Source organism: Schistocerca americana, chromosome X (assembly GCF_021461395.2).
Source record: "Schistocerca americana isolate TAMUIC-IGC-003095 chromosome X, iqSchAmer2.1, whole genome shotgun sequence".
In the NCBI taxonomy this organism is placed as follows: domain Eukaryota; kingdom Metazoa; phylum Arthropoda; class Insecta; order Orthoptera; family Acrididae; genus Schistocerca; species Schistocerca americana.
Window position 1 is genome coordinate 761465149 of NC_060130.1, and position 20375 is coordinate 761485523.

The 20375-nt window shown below is 35.7% G+C and overlaps 1 protein-coding gene across 1 annotated transcript in view; it reads left to right on the plus strand.

The window, feature by feature from the left end:
• LOC124555196 (dedicator of cytokinesis protein 3) overlaps positions 1-20375 on the plus strand; it is a 448693-nt gene that overhangs the window by 339687 nt on the left and 88631 nt on the right. The window contains exons 14-20 of the mRNA XM_047129040.1: positions 5694-5883; positions 7728-7873; positions 8559-8663; positions 9713-9988; positions 12824-12983; positions 17243-17391; positions 17539-17624. Of these exons, the coding sequence (XP_046984996.1) occupies positions 5694-5883; positions 7728-7873; positions 8559-8663; positions 9713-9988; positions 12824-12983; positions 17243-17391; positions 17539-17624 (1112 nt within the window). The remainder of the gene's footprint in view (positions 1-5693; positions 5884-7727; positions 7874-8558; positions 8664-9712; positions 9989-12823; positions 12984-17242; positions 17392-17538; positions 17625-20375) is intronic.

Here is a 20375-nt window from a genome sequence, read left to right on the forward strand (position 1 = left end):
TTTCCAGCATTACCCTATCACCTCCATTCTCCACATATCTTTCTCTCTCTCTACTGCCACAATTTTCTCTCTTTGAATAGTTATCTCAGTGATGAAATCATGAGTATCACATACAGAAGAGTAGCAAGTTTCTGTAGCGGTTTTGTGGTATTTATTAATCAGCAAGGGGGGTGTTGTATGCTGCATACACATACTCCTCCAACACAATAATACAACTGTTGTACATTTGTACATACTGAGTGTATGATGATCTAGGTGAGGCCAAACACAATGTAAATTTTTGCGGAAAATGATTAAGGAAGACGACACATTACACAGCAAACTGTACACAGCAAAAATACAAAGAGAGGAAATAAATACACAAATAATGGACTGAGAGAGAAGAGAACAAATTTGCTTGTCCTTTCTCCCCAGATCTATCTATTCATCTGCTATTTAAGCTTCTGCTCTGTCTCTAATGACGATGTCATTGATGAGACATTGAAACCTATTCTTCCTTCCTCCCTTTCTTCTATAAATCCCAAATTATACTGCTGATGAGAAGCTCTGTGGTTTTCAACTGAGTGACAGCATAGAAAAGTATGTGACTATATTAACTAAACAAAACACTTTTTTAGCCTTGTTTCACAGACTGTATTATTACTGCATGGCCTATTTCTTGGGTTATAAGCCCATTTTCTAGTACATAACTGACCCAAAAGATGAGAGCCAATCAAGGATAAACAAATCAACTTTCTAACTATTGATTCTTGACTTAAATTGTAAAACGTATCTCTGTTGACAGTTTTGGAAAAATTACATATGGATTTACAAAATTCAGTAGGACAGCATTTGCAGTAACTATGACTAAAAACATACATTGGAGTAGAGCTATGCACAGAAATGGAATTTTGCTATATATGTGAATGAAGGCACATAGGTTGTTCTCATACATTGGGGTTGCAATATTGTCTAAAATGGGTGAGTAATTGAATTCAGTTTGTTCATTCAGTAATAAATGTGTGGATACACACATCTGTTTCTTAATTTCTAAAATTTCTAAGTGATTTAGCTTTGCGCTGTTTCCTTCCATGAGTAGGACTTCTATATCTTTTATGTGTCTGTGGTTTTCATTTATGCAATGTTTTACAAATGATAAATCTGGCTCCTTTAATCTTCAACTTCTATGGTGTTCTCGGATCCTCGTGCAGATTGACAGTCCAGTCTGTCCAATAGAGCAACACTGACACTCTTATCCGATGATTTTATAAACCTCATTTCTTATGTTGTCCAGTTTTTTATCTTTTGAATTGAGGAGACATTTATTTACTGTCTGTGGGACATAGAAGAACACACAGAAACCCTTTGCTTTTAAAATGTTGATCATCCTATTTCAAGTTTTTGCATATAAAAGGTAAACGTGGACAGACCGTGAGTTCTATCTCTATTAGGCTCCAAGAATACCATAGATGTTGGGAATTAGAGAAGCCAGATTCATTCTTTGCCAAACATTGCATAAATGAAAACAACAAAAATTTAATAGATATAGAAGTCCTCCACATAGAGGGAAAGGGTCCAAAGCTCATTCAGTTAGAAATTTTGGAAATTAAGAAACAGATGTGTGTATCACCACATTTATTACTGAATGAACAGACTGAAATCAGTTATTTGTCCCTTTTAGGCAATATTGCAACTCTAGGGAGGAGAAGAACCTGAGTACCTTCATTTACATTAACAAAATTCCATTCCTGTGCATAGTTCTACTCCATTGTATGTTCAGTCATAGTTCTTGTAAATGCTGTCATAATGGATTTTGTAAATATTTTCAGTCATAGTTACTGTAGACACTGTCCTAATGAATCTTGTAATTTCGTCAAAATTGTCAACAGGGATACGTTTTACAGTTCATGTCAAGAATCAATAGTTTAAAAAGTTGACATGTTTATCTTTCCTTGGTTCTCATCTTTGGGATCAGTTATATTCTAGTGAATGGGCTTGTAACCTGAAACCTAGTCCACACAATAATAATAAAGTTTGTGACACAACGCTATAAAAGTGTTTCATTTAGTTAGTACAATATACAATATTTTACAAAGAACCCACAATTGACTCACTTAAAAATTTCTGTGATGTTTTGAAATGGTCATACTCATCACTTTCTGTTGAAAGTGATAAGAATCAAACCTATGATAATATTATGTGAATTCATTGTTGCCACATTGATGGTGACCTAAGAGCTTTTCCTTGCGGTAAACTGGATTATTCAGTAGCTGAATTTTCTTACTTCAGTATTTAAATCCTTAACAGCCATGCCATCTTCTCTTCTTGCTTTCTACTTCTAATATTTTTTCTTCTTCGTTCTTTTAAACACTGATCAGCCAGAACATTATGACCACTGACCTATTATTGATATAAACCCATTCAGGTGATAGCAGCATCATCTGGCAAGGAATGAGTGCTAATCAGATACACACATGGTGCATGTAATGTCAGTGAGTGTGCTGCATGTGTGTAGATTAGGGCAGGTGCGTGATCTGTTTTAATTTGACTGATGGCAGAGTGTGATGACCTGGAGGCTCAGCATGAGCATTTCGGAAACTGAGTAACTTGTTGGGTGTTCGAGGAGTGCTGTGGTGAGTGTCTTCAAAACATGTCAAAACCAAGATGAAACCACATCCAGATGTCAGGGGATTGGGCGGCCGCCCCTCATTACAGATGTTGGACGTTGTAAGCTGGTCAGACTGGTAAAACAGGACAGGCAGTGAACTGTGATGGAACTAACATCAGACTTTCATGCTGGACAGAGTACAAGTGTGTATGAACATACAGTCCACCAAACACTCCTAATGGTGCGCCTCTAAGCCGACGACCCATGCTTGTGCCAGTGTCACACCACGACATTGACAACTACAACTCAAATGGGTATATGACCATCGACTCTGGACATTTTAGCATAGTGGCAGAGTGTTGCATGGTCTGATGAATCCTGATATCTTCTTCATCATGTTGATAGGAGGGCATGAGTCTGTTGTCTTCCAGGGGAACAGCTCCTGGCGGTGGTTCCAATATGCTCTGGGAAACACTCACGTGGGCATCCATGGGACCAGTGGAGCTTGTGCAAGGCATTATGATGGCCAAGCAGTATCACTCACTGGTTCCAGACCATGTATGACCCTTCATGACGATAATGTTTTCTGATGGTAATGGCATTTTTCAACAAGTTAATGCACCATGTCACAAGATCAGGAGTATGATGCAGTGGTTCCAGGAACACAGTGATGAGTTCCTATTGGTGTGTTAGCCCCCCAACTTGCCAGATCTGAACATCTCTGGGATGTGATTGAAAATGGCAGCAGAGCTCTGGAATTTACAGGCAGATGTGGTGCCAACTCCCTCCAGTGACCTACCAAGGCCTCACTGCTTTCATGCCACAACATGTCATTGCTGTTGTCCTGCAAAAGGTAGACATACTGGCTATTATGTAGGTGGTCATAATGATCTGGCTGATCAGTGTACTTTTTATTTTCACAGTTTCCTTTTTTTCATTTTCACAGTTGCATACTTTGTTATTTTCTCTCCCTCTCCCTCTCCATCTCCCTGTTCATTATATGTTACTGAGGTAGTCAGACTCCCCACACTTTTTATACCCACTTCCTACCCCTCCATTATGTTTTAGTTACATCCTTCTGTTTTTCTCCTCATCCTTCTTTGCTTTTTAGGTTTTTCATCCAACCATTGAATTTTGTCTTCCCTTTCATGCTTACAGATGTCCCATCTGTTTCTCCCTTCCCACTTGCGTTTTCTGTCTCCGTACTTTGTTGTAACCTGTGCTGTCTTCACTTGTGCTATCTGTACAACAACCTTATCCACAAAATATTACCCATATAGGCACAAGTCCTTGTTTGAGTCCTATGCACAGGTGTACTCAGTCAAAAAATTTCATTATTGTTGAGTGAGTGACTGGTGTGCATTTTCTCTCTGTTCCATTTCTTTACTGTTTACTGTCAACTCCAGCAAGGTACCTGTGCTGTGTGGTAGTACAGGGGAGTCAGTCAATTTAGTTTTATGTTTTTAAGAACTTCGAGCTTATGTGAATTGTACCCAGTGATATATTTTTGAACAGGTCTTGAGGAGAAGAAGTTGATCACCAAACAAAAATGTATGGTGATGTTTAAAAAGATGTAACGCCATTCATATCTTCATAATGAATATTTTTACACAAATCATCGTACTGGTTAATGTCCCCCTAGTAACTAGACAACATTTGCTTGATATATTTTTGTTTGACTTCTGGACAAAAAGTTGTTTTGGTTGGTCAAGATAAATAGGACATCATATATACAAGGTGCCTTCCTAACAGTCATCAGGCACATTTTCTCTGCTGTTTCAGCACATATTTATAATTCTGTTTTTGCAATTTTTAGCTGGAGGCAGCCTAAGCAGTTACTGCTTGTCCGTCTTTCATGCAGTGCTCATTGTTGATGAAAAACATCAGTTTGTTTCCTGTTACAAGTAACATGATTTTCAAAGCGGAATTTTATGCACCCATTTGAGAGAGTAGTCCCAAATTAGTCTTATGTGATGCTCATTTTATGTATATTTAATAACAGGGACAGTAAAACATGAAGTATAACCAGTACTCCACCAGTGGCAGCACTGACCTGACCAGTGCTGACTGCTACCACTGTGCTGCAGCAGTACTTTGTGTCTGTTGAAGTACTGGGTATTGTTTGTGTTTTACTGTTATTGTTAATAAATATTGATAAAACGTAGGACACACTAGACTAATTTTGGATCACTCCATTGAAAGGCATTTAAAATTCAGGTTTATGAATAACTTTGCTTGTAATGGAAAACAAACCAACACTTTTCATTGATACTGGGTGTCACATGAAAAACATGGTGGCTAATATTACTTTGCACAGACTCCAGCTACACATCACAAAAATGAAAACTGCCTGGTAAACATGGACTCTAAAATGTGTTCCTTAAGAGCTGTGAGCACTTGTTCATATTTGATGCTGTGAAACATACCTATTCTGCTGTAAGCTCTTTGCATTCCACATTTTGAAAGAAGGTTGTATGGACCAGAACAAGACCAAAATGCCCCTTAAATGTGGGCTCTAAATGCGTGCCTTAAAAGCTATGAACATTTGTTCAGTAGAAAAGAGGTGTTTCACAGGAACAAAAATGAACAAGGGCTCATAGCTCTTAAGGTATGCACTTTAAAGCCTATGTTTACTGAAAATTTCTTTCTTGTTTCGGTACATACTAACAACTCTCAAAATATGGAAATCAAAGAGCTTTCAGTAGAGGAGATGTGTATCACAGTAGCAAGGTTGAGGTGCTCGTAGCTCTTTAGATATGCATTATAGAGCCCATGTATACTAGGCATTTTTTTCTTCTTTTGGTCCATACAACCATCTCTGAAAATTTAACAGTGGAGGTCTGGTTCACCTGTGTGTGTGTGTGTGTGTGTGTGTGTGTGTGTGTGTGTGTGTGTTGTGTGTGTGTAAAATTGCAAGCAATGATGTTAAAGTGGTTACTTACATACAGAAGATTACAAACATGAAGAAGACATACCTATTAATATTTTTAAATGTGGAAAATTGTTAAATTTGTGTAAAACTATGTTATATTATGAGAAAGGTAGTGTTTTTATTATTTGTTAAGCAATACTTAATTATTGTGAACCATAAATAATTTATTCCCAGGTGGCTCTTTTGCATAGCATCAGTGCAGTATTTGAGCAGCTAATACAAGTATTACCAGCATTAGAGGTAACAAAGCTAGCCACTATGATGTTAGAGAGCTTACCATCAAGGGATCTCTCACCCCAACTCACCCAGGCAAAGCTTACTGCCATTCGCAATATGGTTACCAGTAAACTCTTTGCTGATGATGGTAAGTAAATATTTTAGGCTTGACAATACACTGGATTTTTATTTTTGATAAATAATGTTTAGAAATGACAATTTTATCAAGCCAGACATTTATAACCAAAAGATTAAAGTTTGAACTGTTCAGAGAAAGTTGATCAAGCTAGTACTTAAAAAAGGGATGTTTTCCATTTCTGACAACATTAAAGAATTAAAAAAATTCTCATGTATTTTGCACTAAGTATATTTAGTTCTTCATTTAGTTGTGTGCTTTTCCACAAGATGTCATCCAAGAAATGCATTCTGCGACTGTCATTAGTAACAATATTACAAGAATATAGTTTTATAAATCAATTACTTGCATAAAACTTGATGTATCATACATCTGTTGTGCCTCACACAATTATTATGATGATATTCAACTTCCACCCCTTCTTAATGGTAAAGTTTGTAACTTCAAATGTGTGCTATGTGTCTTCAGTGAAGTGTTAGACTTTTCCATTAAAATTCATTGGAATAAAAAATTGTTCACTATTAAAAAAAGTTGTTTCTGAAAGTATTCCCATAACATCACTTCAAGAATTTGATGCCTTATTATGCTTTATGAATCTCTAATACATGGGCTATATCTGTCATTTTAATTTCATTCTTTGCTGAATGTAGTTACTTCATCTTGACATAAGGGGAAGAACAGAGGGAAAACAACGTGATGAAAGTTATGAAACATGGCAAGGCCAGGTTGAAATCATTTTGGACCCAATCTAAAGACAAATGTGTAAGGATCAGTTAAAAATGATGATAAAGTAATGAACTGGAGGAAATATGGAAGGAAAATTAAGGTTTGATTTCTCATTGACAACATTGTTCTTAGAGACAAAGCTCAAGTTTGTATTGGTAATGCATGAGGAAGAAAAGTGGCAATGTCACTATAACAGAATTATCCTGACAGCTACCTTAATCAGTGTAGGGAAGTCCTGAAAATCCAAAATGTAGATTGCTAGATGAAGATTTTAACTACCATGCTCTCAAATACACATCCAGTGTCATACTACAATGCCACCTCGTTCACTGAACAGGAAATTTGTGGGCTTAATTCTCAAGAAATTACTGTTTTGGTGGAACTTGGTTTCGAATAACGTATAATATTAACATGCAAGAGCCAAGCAAATGTTAAAAAGTAAGTTCCCAACTGTGCATTTTTGACACGTTTGTAAAACTGAATATCCTTCTGTGGGTAATGGAATACGTTGCCAGACTTTTGCTATTGTGCCACAAACTGTATTCTGCAGTAGGATACTGTGTACTGTGGGTAAAATTTATAATCTACCTGTATAGCTGCAGTGAGAGTTTATGATGAGCTGTGCAAGTCAGTTGTGTTTTACATCGTTGACAGATATTTAATTATGTTGGTACACATTTCTCATGTCAACAAAGGAATGACACATGACGTATTAGCTTTACATGACCTGAAGACATACCTCCAGGGTATGAAACTGGTTATCATACAGTGAAAACACAATAAACAGCTATTGCAGATTTGAACTTCCACTGAGTTTAATACAGACTATTTTACCCTCTCTGATTTTAAATTGTTTGATTGTTTTTCACATTATATACAAGTTCTTCAGCTGTGGTGCCTAACCTTAAGGTTATTTGTAGTATGTCATATATAGGGTTACAATAGGTATCAGTGTTCAGTGCCTATTAATATTATTTATTTCAAGGACACTATGGTATGTTGCACTGAAAGATCCTATAAATATTTCATCAGGGTTGACTTACATTTTTCTCAAGTGAGCTTGTGTGCATACTTTAAGAATAATACTGTTAATTGTTGATAATGGAAACTATGTCTATGTACTGCTGCAGAATCCAGAAACTTACTTCTGGCAATCAGCTGTAAACATCTCCGACATCACCTAGCTCATAGAGATGAACTGCGTCTCTGTACGGACATTCTTTCTGAAATACTTAGCTTCCTTTACAAGCAAAAACAAGCTCAGGAACAAGGAAAGGTACGTCTTCTTCAAAATATGTATTGAAAATGATAAAAATTATGTTTGTTTTCTAGTTTAATGATTTTCTCTTTGAGATTTTTACTGGTTTTCTGCACTTATATGGGACAATACAGAATGGTTGTAGTTATCATATGCTTTTTAATAGTAAGCATTTAATATGAGAGATATAACTATATATTTGTGACATAATAATAGTGAGCATATAATATGAGAGATATAACTATATATTCACAATGTACAAGAATTTCTTTGAAGTGTTTTCTGCCATCTACTTCACAAATAATGTATGAAAGGTATTCATGTAACATTTTCAAATTCCATTTAACTAGTGATAATTCAGTGATTTCATTAATTGACATGGTAGAGTAGCTACTTGTCTGTATATTAACCACTACACAAATACGTCATAGAATATATTAGAATGATTATTTCATTTTCTCTAATCATGGTGTTTTCTGTTATGTGTCTATTTGTACCCAAATGATCAATTAGATTTGCAGAACTCTACTACCATCTCACTATTAAGCTATTTACAGCCATCTTCACTAATAACATGACTGGCACATATTTTTTTTACTTTTGTTATTATTGTTTAAGTTATTAAGTCATTAAAATCTACTGTATTTTGCTAATGCGATATCTTCTTTCAATTTAATGTAACTGCTATGAGTTTTAATTACAGGTTAATAATTGCTTGCATCATGATGTTGAAATTTTGTGCCTGAATACATTGGAAATGCTAATACAGACTGTTCTCATCATTATAGATCGTTCTGCATCAGTTTTGGTGAGTGACCATTGAATCATTAATTTGATATGCTTTGTTAGTTTAAGTTCTTACTTAAATTATAGGAACTTCTTAAAACTCTGCATCATTATCAAAACACACAGTTCTATATCAGAGAGAAACAATACTTTGTGAAAGGTTTCAATCTTCATTCTCAATTACTTATAAATTGTCTGCTTTCATTTCAAGTTCCTTCTTTGGCTGAGAATAGGTTATGTGGAAGGAAAGAACACATATATTTTACAAGTGAGGATTACTATTGAAAAAGTTGCCCTCAACCCGAAGGTTGATTTGAGTACTACAGTGCTTCACTAGTCATGGTCCTATTGGAGGTATTAAGCCCATTTCACAGAATTTTGACAAGAGTAAATTAACATTATACTGAAAATATTATGTGATCCACATTATAGTTGCAATCTAAAATTTTAATTTGCTTCCGTTGTATCTTTCACTGTCTCCATGCAAAATTTTTTGCTCAAGTCTTTCTGCCCAAAAGCAGCAATCTAAACAGGTATAAGATATTTACAAGTTTTCTGAATTGACTTGTGAATAGACTCCTGTTGTGGCAAGCAAGAGGTACAGTAGTCAAGCAGCAGCACTGTAGCATGTAACCCGCCCCCCCCCCCCTCCCCCCCCCCCTCCTCCACCAATTTGTCATTCGCTTCTGTAACTGTTTACTCAGAATAAGGCCACTAAATTAATTGTCCATGTCTGATAGTGCCATGCTTAAGTTTCATTTGAACATTTCAGGATACAGATGAAGGTATTCTGTTAAGGAATTTGATTGGAATCATACAAGGAAGATTTTATTCTTCTTCCAAAGACTTTAGTTGTTTTTTGCTTTAATTACAAGAAACATGCATTAGATAAATTATAGAAGGGCCTCTGAATATAAAATTGGATTTTTTTTATCTGAAACTGTATGATGGATTATGTTGCCCCCACTGAATGCATTGTCAACATACAGATTCAAAATTGTAGTCAGTGTGTAAGACTGTAAGATTCCTTTGACATATACTATTTAATAACTGTTTCTTTTGTGCCTCCAGGGTTCTCTTGTGTCTTGCCTTGTTGGATTGCTGCAGCTGTTGGATGAATTTCATTACAAGAGATTATGGGAGCATCTTAGTGACAGAAAGTCTCAGAAGGACTTCCTGCTTAGAGTATTTTTAGTATTTCGATTATTAGTGCGACAGGAAGTTTTCCCTCCTGATTGGCTTGTCATGCGCATGGTAGCCAACAATGTTATGCTAAATGCTCTTCGTGAACTAGCACAGCCACTGACATTTAATTTCCTTGACAGCTGTTGCCACTTTGATAGTGAGGTATGTTTCCATTTGATTACCATAATTATTATGTATGTCCTATCAGTGTAATTTTGTTCTGTAATCTGGTGACTCAATTATGAGGTATGGGTGTATTTCAGAATTCAGCTAAATTGATTGTAAGCAATAGTGAAAAATTATGAAGTTATGTGTAATAACTACAAGCTCTGAGATTACATTTTCTTCAGTACAATATTTCATTAACAACTGTAACAATGGGTGGTAGTCTGACTACGAAAATAGTAAGAAATTGTTTTTTCTTATAAAAATAACAAACAGTAAGCTCTTGTACCATGTTGTGTTGACCATTTATTTTCATCTTATGTGTTTCATAATTCTATTATCTTAATCTTGTAGTATACTGCCTCTTTCTCCTTTCTCTCAGTCTGTTTTCATGTTCTCTTCCTTTAGTTCATACAGATGTGTCAATCGCATATTGAGATCCTTCCATAACTGCCGAAGAACAAGCTATTATATTGGTTCTTCAACATTTGCAAAAGGACAGAGACAAACCATGCAATCCCTGTAATCTATTCATTGCTCTTAGCTTACACTTACATCTGTGCTACCCATTTTTTTTATGATTGTACAAGGCATGTTCAGCATATACACACATAATTTTTCAGTGAATATCCTGATAGCAAGACAGTGAATAAAAAAACCTCACTTGCTTATTCTAAAACTATTTTTTGGCTTTTGTGAAAGGAAAACTGTGATACAAAAAGTCATACACTTATGGTATAATCTGATGTCAAAGTGATACCATTCACTTAGCACACAAAATTGGAGATAATATTAGTAATCTATTTGTGGTATATTCATTGCTAATCACCTATAGTTAGAAATTAGAAACTCTTGGCAAATAATCTGACAAACACCATGACAAATGTGTGAGAAGATGACGAGTTGATACACTGGTAGGTGTTGAAACAGTAGCTTTATACTGTTCCAGTGAAGTGGTTGTTTTTGAAAATTCTCATCATTTCCTTTGACATAGCAAGAGAATTAAAGAATGTTGTTGCATTATTGTGCTGACACATCAATGGCAGACTGGACATATGGACTCTCTCTGAAAGATGAGCACTATACAATTTCTCTAAGAGCTCAGATGCAGTATGCAAATGTTTTGCAATGTATTATGGAATCTTCCAGAATTAAGAGGAATAACATAATTTGTCCAGTAGCTGATAGGAGTTACACGCATGAACCATTTTTCCTTGGACCAAGAAAATTGTCTATGTGGAAAGTTACGTTGAGTGTCCTGTAGGAAAGCAAATGGATACTACTTATTTTACAAAGGTGTAACACCTTTAATTTTTTAAAAGTTATATGAAACCAGAAATGAGATGAAAGCTAGAAGGATTTGAACAGAGAGTTGCTTGCAGGAATGATCACCCACAACTGCCAGTGTTTAGATCAGTGAATGCACACCTTCCTTTATTTGTCTTTTTGTTGGGACATGAGTGCTAATAATCACTGATTTGTTGAAGTTGTTCAATGAGCTCACAAAGGAACACAATTTCCAACCAATTAAGGGGCTTAGCAGGCAATACACTTGTAACTGAGACAGCAACCAAATGAAATTTCATTTAAGAACATCATCGTACAATCCAAGAAGAATAAGCTGACGTACTACAACATCCCATACATCTCACAAAATGACCATGATGAGAAAATCAGAGAAATTAGAACTGATGCAGAGGCATAGTGAGAGTCATTCTTCCCACACACCACTTTTGAATGGAGTGGGGATGAGGGCAAACAATACTGGTATCAAAAGTGCCAGCCTCCTCACATGATAAGATATTTGTGGAGTACAAATGCAGCTGTAGATGTAGAACATAGGTGGAAAGAATTGGAAAAGAGAATCGGTGAAGTTATAATTATCAAATAGATGTCAGTACACAGTTTCCTTGTTATACAGTTGAACTGAAAAACAGTAGGGTATCTACTTTCCTCAGTTTCCCAACATTGCTGCATATATGTTTCATATCTTGCATTCTGCATTAGCAGACAACAAAAAGCAAGTGCGCATGCGCACACACACACACACACACACACACACACACACACACACACACACACACACACGTCTTTTTTTAGATAAACTTGTATCTACATAAAAACATGAATATTTGATAAATACATTCACAGAATGACTTCTTATTGCATACAGAAAATCAAATAATGTACAAGTAATGCTGAAAGAAATCGATTAATTACTTATGGTGATATTGTTACTTTGATGCAACTCACCTATTATTAATCAGAATACCATAAAACTAACTAATTCACATATAAAATGATCACATTCATGAAGCTTCTTCATCTCAGTGTAGCTTACTGATTACAAAGTGCACAAAAATCTTCAATAGTGAAGTGAGAGAAAGCTTGTAATAACTTTGGAAACTACTTCCCACCCCCCCCCCCCCCCCTTCCCCCAAGATTAGCAGATAACACCAATTTTCCTTGTATATCAGCCTTTATAGTGGCCAACACCTTGTATTTGAGAGTTATAGGAACTGTTAATGAGTTAAAATAGATTTTTTATTTCAGTCATAACTGCAAAATGAGTAAGTGGTTTTGACTGGTTTTGGCCATTCTAAAATTTGTATTGGTTGTTTGCCATTTTCCATACCACAATTGTCGTCATGAATGACTTCCTAAAAATTTGTATATTATAAACAACCTATATAGTTCTCAATACAGCCTTGGACAGCAGAAACTGTTCATGTTCACCTTTATGATTTTGCAGCTCTGACTGAAATAAATAATAAGTTTTAATTTTGTACATGTTTATTCCAGTCTGTTAAAAATTGTATGTTTTCTTTTCAGCTGTGGAGCAGTTATTTCAACCTAGCTGTTGCCTTTTTAACACAACCATCTCTACAACTTGAAAAGTTTAGTGAAGTGAAAAGAGAGAAGATAATAGAAAAGTGTGGAGACATGAGAGTTCTAATGGGATTTCAGATTCTCTCAATGTGGTCAAGCTTAGGTAAGAGCTGGAAGATAGTAAATGTTATGTTATTAATTATTTGTACATTGAGAAATAGTTACTGAATTTTTTGTATCTTAGAGTGTTGTATTTCATCCCAAGATTACTGTTACTTTTGTATACACATTTATCATTGTCATAGATGTTTGTATCACCAACAGAATCAAGAGCTGTATTGTATGGTAATTTGTTTCATTCTACACAGTTAAGCAAGCAAAACATAACTTCATACATCATTGTCTTAATATTTAATAAAGAAATCCACCTTGACAACAGTAACTGGTGGAGGTCTTTTCAACTGCTAGAAATGAATTATGTTCTCCTAGAACAAATAATTTTCTCATAAGAAATTAAGGAACAGACAACTTAGAAAGGTGGAGGAAATGGGAGAAGTAGTAGACAAAATGGAAAGTCACTCACGACCAGGAAATGAGAGAGGCATACATAAACAGGATGTGTAATTTATAAAGTAAATAAGTATTCATCTATGGAGGTAGTTATTTGTAAGAGCTTCTTTGTTAGTTATTAGTTCATTTAGTAAATTTAAATTTTACTATTGTTTCTGTAACTGAATGGAGCATTGAAAGGAAATCGTATTTGGGACATACAGAAAATTCTGGCGTAGCTTTGCAATTGCTGTGAAAAAGACTTTGTGAGAAAAGCATAAGGAGAAATGAGTCATATGAAGATGAAAAATGAAACTGTGAGATCTTCATAAAGTGTACTTTAATAGAAATTCAAAACAAACAAGAACTGATGCTTATTTTTGGGTCCCTGACAGTGAAGGTCTGCTAATCATGGAAGATTGCATATGGGACTAAATAAAGCAATATGTATTCTGCGAGAATGTGAGCAATAGTCAGCAGAAAATAATAAACAAAGTAATTAATTAAAGGAGCAAAGGTAGACATTTTATTCCAATGTGGTTCCGTACTCATAAAAAAATGCAGATTCAGTTTAGAGACTGTCATGGTATGTACCTAAACCTATTGTGAGACTTCCATTCAGTCTTTTAGATGAAATGAGTGGTGGTGCATAGAACATTGGAAGAGTAAGATCTGATCCGAGCTGCCGGAGATGACATTCATGTGTGTGTGAGGTTCGCTTGCTTGATTGGATGAATGCATGTGTGTGTTTCCTTTTCTGAAGAAGGTTTTGGCCAAAAGCTAATGTGTAGGTATCTTTTCATTGTGCCTGCTGGCAACTCAACATGTCATCTTTATGGTGAGTAGCAATCTATCTTTTCCTTATGTTGTTGTCATGGGGAGAGTACTTTGGAAAGATGTACATGTAAGAATTTTGGAAGATCATAATTAAAATAAGTCTCACAACTTTTAGTAACCCTTATAATCATGCCAGTGTTCTCAAACAATTTATAGTTCATGCTGGTTTCAGAATATCATGTGTAAACAACAATACAATAACAGTTACTACTGCTGTTAAAGCACACTGAAGGGTTAGAAGCAGGCCAACAACTGCCACTGAGTTGCACTGCATACTTCATCCATGAGCAGTATTCATAAACAATGTATTGAAAATCCATTGTTTCTTAACAAAACAAATCATGATCTTTGTATGATCTATCAGATCTTGAAGTGTGGCAATAAGGACTTGAAACATCCTTTACAGTGTCCAAATGACTACTTGCTCTGCAATAAATCTAAAAAGAAACAGGTGACTGATCTTAATTTTGTTCTACACAGATGTAATTTATCATTAATAGATTCATGTCAGCCAGCACTTTTGTCTAAAAAAAATACAATAAAGAAAAGGATCTTGAGGCAGCTTACAAACTTTTGTATGTGCTTCCAACCCACACAGATGTAAAAGTAACCTATTTCACTTTGCAGCTATAATTGAGTTATAGGGGATTGCATATAAGGGACAGTCAGATGAAAATAAGACAGATGGGAAAAATGTAAGTAAACTGTTTATTATGTCACAGCTAATCATTATAGCTGTTAGTACATTTATCCCACTGTCAACGCCTTCATGGATAAATGTTTGCAATTGCCTATGGAACCTTAATTGTACCCGTGTTTGCCCCTGTTCATGTGAAGAAATCAATGGCCACAGATGCCTTTCTTCAGGGCTACAAAAATATGGAAATCACATGGGGAGAGGTCAGGACTCTGTGGAGGACGCTTAAGGGCTTCCCAGGGCAACTTCTGCAGCGCACTCAAAACAACCGTAGTGACATGTAGGCCCATCCACATCCTCTGTACTGTCCCAATCTCTCCACATGCAATTTCAATATTTTTGGAATCCTGAAGAAAGATATTCATGACCGTCAATTTTCTTTGGACGAAGAGGTGCACACATGAATACAATCATCATTTCATAGGCAACTCCAAACGTTTTTCCATGAAGGCCTTAACCATCTTGTCTCACAGAGCGATAAATGTATTAACAGTTATCGCAATTACTTTTAAAATAATAAACATTTTACTTTCTTGTTTTCCATCTGCCTCATTTTCGTTAGACAGACTGTTATATTCTGAAGGTGTCACTTCTAGGATGCTTGAAATTAATGTGCGGTATCCAGTTTCTGATATTTATTGGATTGTGGAGCATGGCAGAACTTATTCTTTTAGTCTTCATAAGTTGTTCTCACAGAAAGCATATCACTAAAGCACACCTTATTTCAATTGTGGTTTTGATTGTACTGTCTCTGACATCTTTGTACATAATTTGTATATTAATAATTAAGCTTCTTCATTTCATTTACGAATATATTTTCCTGTAAAGAAAGATCTGTGGGATGAGCTACAATTGCTGTTTATTTTTCCTAAGGCAGTACAACTTTCAAACACCATGTCCATCTTGATTTGCATGTTACCATGTTTTATTCATCATGTATGGGCCATGTGAATTAACAGATTGGTGTCTTGCACCATCTGTTGGTGGCAGAGGTAACCAATTGGACACTAGCTGTAGTTGATGACAAACTGCACTGTTCCACCATATTTCAGAAACAAAGCTTATGTGGGTTACCAACAAAACTTCACTTTGTAGAGTTAAACAACTTGGCCTCATTTGCAAATCTTTCCTGATACCCTATACACATTCATGATGTATCCAAGCTTAATTTTCTGTAACTGATGATGATATTTTTTATTTGAAATAAATGAAAAGAATGCTATAAATTTGATTATGCCTCTTACTATTTCGGCATGCAAAGTAAAACTGTTATCTAACTTCTTAGTGGTGGTCATCAAAATAGGAGAGCTTATCAAGTGATCTTAGTTGCACAATGTGTCATATCATTTAGATTTACAGACCGCATTGAACTCATCACGTAGTAGAGTTGGCGTGGTTCATTTGTGTGGAATACCACCACTCTTTGGAGATTGCCAGACTCTGAGAAACTACAGCCAAATTTGCTTGTTTTAGTCTTTGTCAGTATATTTGACTGCAGCTGTTCATCAGTTTTCCAAATTCAATTTGACATTTGTCTTGGATGGTCTGATGTGTAAGAGGTGTGAGAACTGCTTGTTCTTCCATGTCTTCCATTTGGATGAGATTTGACAGTTTTTGAAACTTCTGGTGACATATTTTGTTTTGACTCACCCTCTCATGGACTTCAGCTATTTAATGGGGAAATCAGTGGTATCTTGTAAAGTGCATAAAAGTCAAGATGTACGGGGTTGCATAAAATACATTTTTACCATTCTATAAAATTAAATGCATTTAAAATTCTGGGAATTTTGATTAGTATTTTCTTTTTATAGCACTGAAATGTGGAAAACAGGTATCTGTCACAGTTATTTTTTTTAAATAAACATTCACATCATATTTAGGGTATTTGCACCTCTCATTTTCAGATGGAAGCATTTCATTTTTACATGTGTATTTCAGTTGGATGAGAGTGCTAATTTGCAAAATGCTTTGTGGATAGTAATAAAAATATGGCTGATACTAAAAACTGTTTTATATTAATTTTTATCATGAATAGTCACTTCATTCCACTCCAAAACAAACAGAATATGGCTGTCTCATAATATAAAGTGAGAATTTGCTAACTCCAGAACATTTAAGTTAGCTATCCTCTATCTTAGTTTACTATTTACATATATGTTTGTCTTAACAGCTCGATGCAGTAGTGAAGGAATTATCTCAGATGATACAAAAATTTCAGAAGTGTCTTTGTTCATACAAATGTTGAGGCAATAAAATGTTTGTTACACAGTTGCTTTTAATTTTATGAATTACAGAAGGGAAACAGGTTTGCTCAATTAGACTCACTTCTTTTGTTATAGGAGAGCACAAAATAAATTTTATTCCAACAATGGTTGGACCCTTCTTGGAAGTAACCTTGGTACCAGAAGCAGAACTGCGTAAGGCAACTCTGAACATATTTTTTGATATGATGGAATGTGAACAAAAAGCAAAAGGAAATTTCAAGCAAGTGAGTGTTTATACACCTTTGAAGTATAATGACCTAATTATGGCTATCTTATAACTTTATTCATGTGGTAATTTTAAGAAAACTGTGTTCATGTCTTTCAATATTCTCCACACTGTGATAATTTTTATTATTTTTCTTCCTCTTCAGGTAGAGTCTGAGCTCATTGATAAGTTAGATATTCTGATTAGTGAAAATAAGGGTGATGATGAATACAGGCAGTTGTTCAATACAATGTAAGTAATTTTTTCCTTAAGTAAAGGAATTATTGTTAATTCATTTATACCATTATTTCTTCAATTTTTTCTGTGTGCAGATTGCAGATGATTAAATTATTATGAAAAGGTTGGTTCTAATTTTTCATAATTCTTCAGCTGGGTGAAACCATTGGTAAATGCAAAATTCTCTAAAACATCTAGTAGAAACTGCCATGAATGGAAGTATGCAATAATGGAAGTAAAAACATTCTAGTAAACATGGGTTTGCAAACAAACTGTATGTAAGATAATTCTCAGTGTAGTTGATCTGCTGTAGAATTGTGGAACCTGTTTTATGCTGGCATATTATGACATTTTTCTGGAGAGTGAGACTCTTCTCTGTAGGAATTAACATTTGTTCCAAAAATAACGGTCATGTAAAACCCAGCTCGCTCTGTTCGTTCACAAGACCCTGAAGGCAGTAGACACTTGTACCCAAGTAGGTGCCATATTCCTTGACTTCTGTAAGGCATTTGATACAGTTCTGCACTGCATACAGAATTTCAGACTAACTGTGTGACTGGACTGAAGAGTTTCTAGTAAACAGAACACAACATGTCATGCTCTATAGAGAGAAGTCTTCAGTCATAAAATGAACTTTGGATGTACTCCAAGGAAGTGTTACATGTTCATTACTTTTCACAATGCGTATAAATGGCAAAGTAGATAACATCATAAATTATTTGAGGCTTTTCATCAGTGATGCTGTTATATACAGAGATATCGCAATGCTGAAAATTTTAGCGAAATGCAGGAAGACCTGTAGGGGACTGACAGTTGAAGCAGGGAGAGGCAGTAGATCCTCAACATAAAAAAGTAATGTATTGCATATATGTAGGCAGGAAGATCTATTATTGTATGAGTATATGACTGCAGAACAATCGCTGGAAGCAATTACCTCCACAAAATATCTAGGGGTATGTGTACAGAGCAATTTAAAGTGGAATGACCACATAAAACTAACTGCTGGGAAGAAGGTGCCTGACCGAGATTCCCAGCATGGGATTCATTCCAGAAGAGCAGCATATTTCATTCTTGATTCATTTAGAAAGCCCACAAGTATCATGGAGATGCTTGGCCAATTCCAGTGGCAGACATTGCGAGAGAGGTGTTCTGCATCACAATGTGGTTTACTGTTAAAGTTCCATACATTCCTAAAAGATTCAACAAATATATTGCTTCCTCCCACGTATATCTCATGTAAAGACCATGAAGATAAAATTAGAGAGATGTGAGCTCACATGGATGCTTGCCGATAATTGTTCTTTCCACAAACCATTTACATCTGGAACGGGGATGGGGGAAGTGACAGAAGAACACAAAGTACCCTCTGCCACACACCACAAGGTGGCTTGCGGAGTATAGATATGGATGTAGATGTAGAAATGTGTGATTATGAGCTTCCACTCAATACAGTGTGAAATATGCTCCCAGTTAGATAAAATATGTTTAAAACATGAGCCACGGGTGAAATTCGAGCCCAATTTGTACGGACGAGGACAATATTTCATACTGAAGTCAGTGGCAGTGCATAACCTACTCAATGAAAATGGAATGAAAGGCAGATAAATAAGGAAGGAATTTGACTGTGCTGTTTTCCAAAGAACTGTCTCAGCATTGGCAATAACAGATGTGTTAAAGCACAGAGCATGATGATACTCGTGTGATTTGTCCCTGAGACCTGTTTTGATGTGGTGGAGCTCTATAATCCACACTTACAGGAAAAACAATGATAGTATTAGGTTTAGGCTTAATCTCTCAGCATAAAGGCATCATGGATTTGCTTGGCAATATCGAAAGAGCTAAAGACAGGACATTGATTTCACAATACACCATATTGATCTCTACATTCAGATCAGACATAAGCCATCAATTAGAATTCAAAAATCTCTTACAAATACCTCAGTCAAGTATTTAAAAAGAAGTACCTAGGAATACATAATTTTTTGTTGGTACTTCATCTAGTGACTGATTTTAGAATCACATGAAGGAAATCACACTAGATACCATGATAAGCAGTTTCCACCTTTTTCTATAGTTTTTGCTGTTGTTAGAAATGAGGTTGTGTTTTGCACAGAATCAGGAAACATTTCACTCTCTACACATTTAAGTTCTGTGTAATATACAGGTTGACCCAAGAGTCCATTAACATTTTAAAAAATCAATAACATTATAGAATAATATTGTCACAGAAGCAGCTGAGTAGCTCAGTGGTGTTGTGATTATGATCCTAGACTGTTGCATGGAGGGTCGTGAGTTCAACACTCACCTGGACCATACAATTTTAATTTCTATATTCGGTTTGAGTACATTCTAGAAGTATCCACAAAGGTCAAGAATCATTGTATGGGAAGGTTGTGTAGCTTTATATATACTGTATGTGTTCTGGCCAGAGGCAGTTTGCTCTGCACTTTTGTATGTGCAAGTGCTGAATAAACCTTTGGTAAGGCAAGTTAGTGTTTGTCATTCATCTAATTATACCTTATTCTGTGTGACATTATTCTGGTGGAGGCGCTGGGTATTGGAACTTGTGATAGCGCACATTATTGACGACACAGTGGCTCCCATCAGGCCACGACAGAGCCACCTTTTACGTGGCAAGAAACCTGAGTTCGAGCCATATTCAACAGACTGCAATCTATTGGAGACAGAAGAAGAGGATATTACAATGACAGCAACTGTGTGTCACCACATGAGACATCCTTCCGGGTTCTCTGGTGATGATGGCCA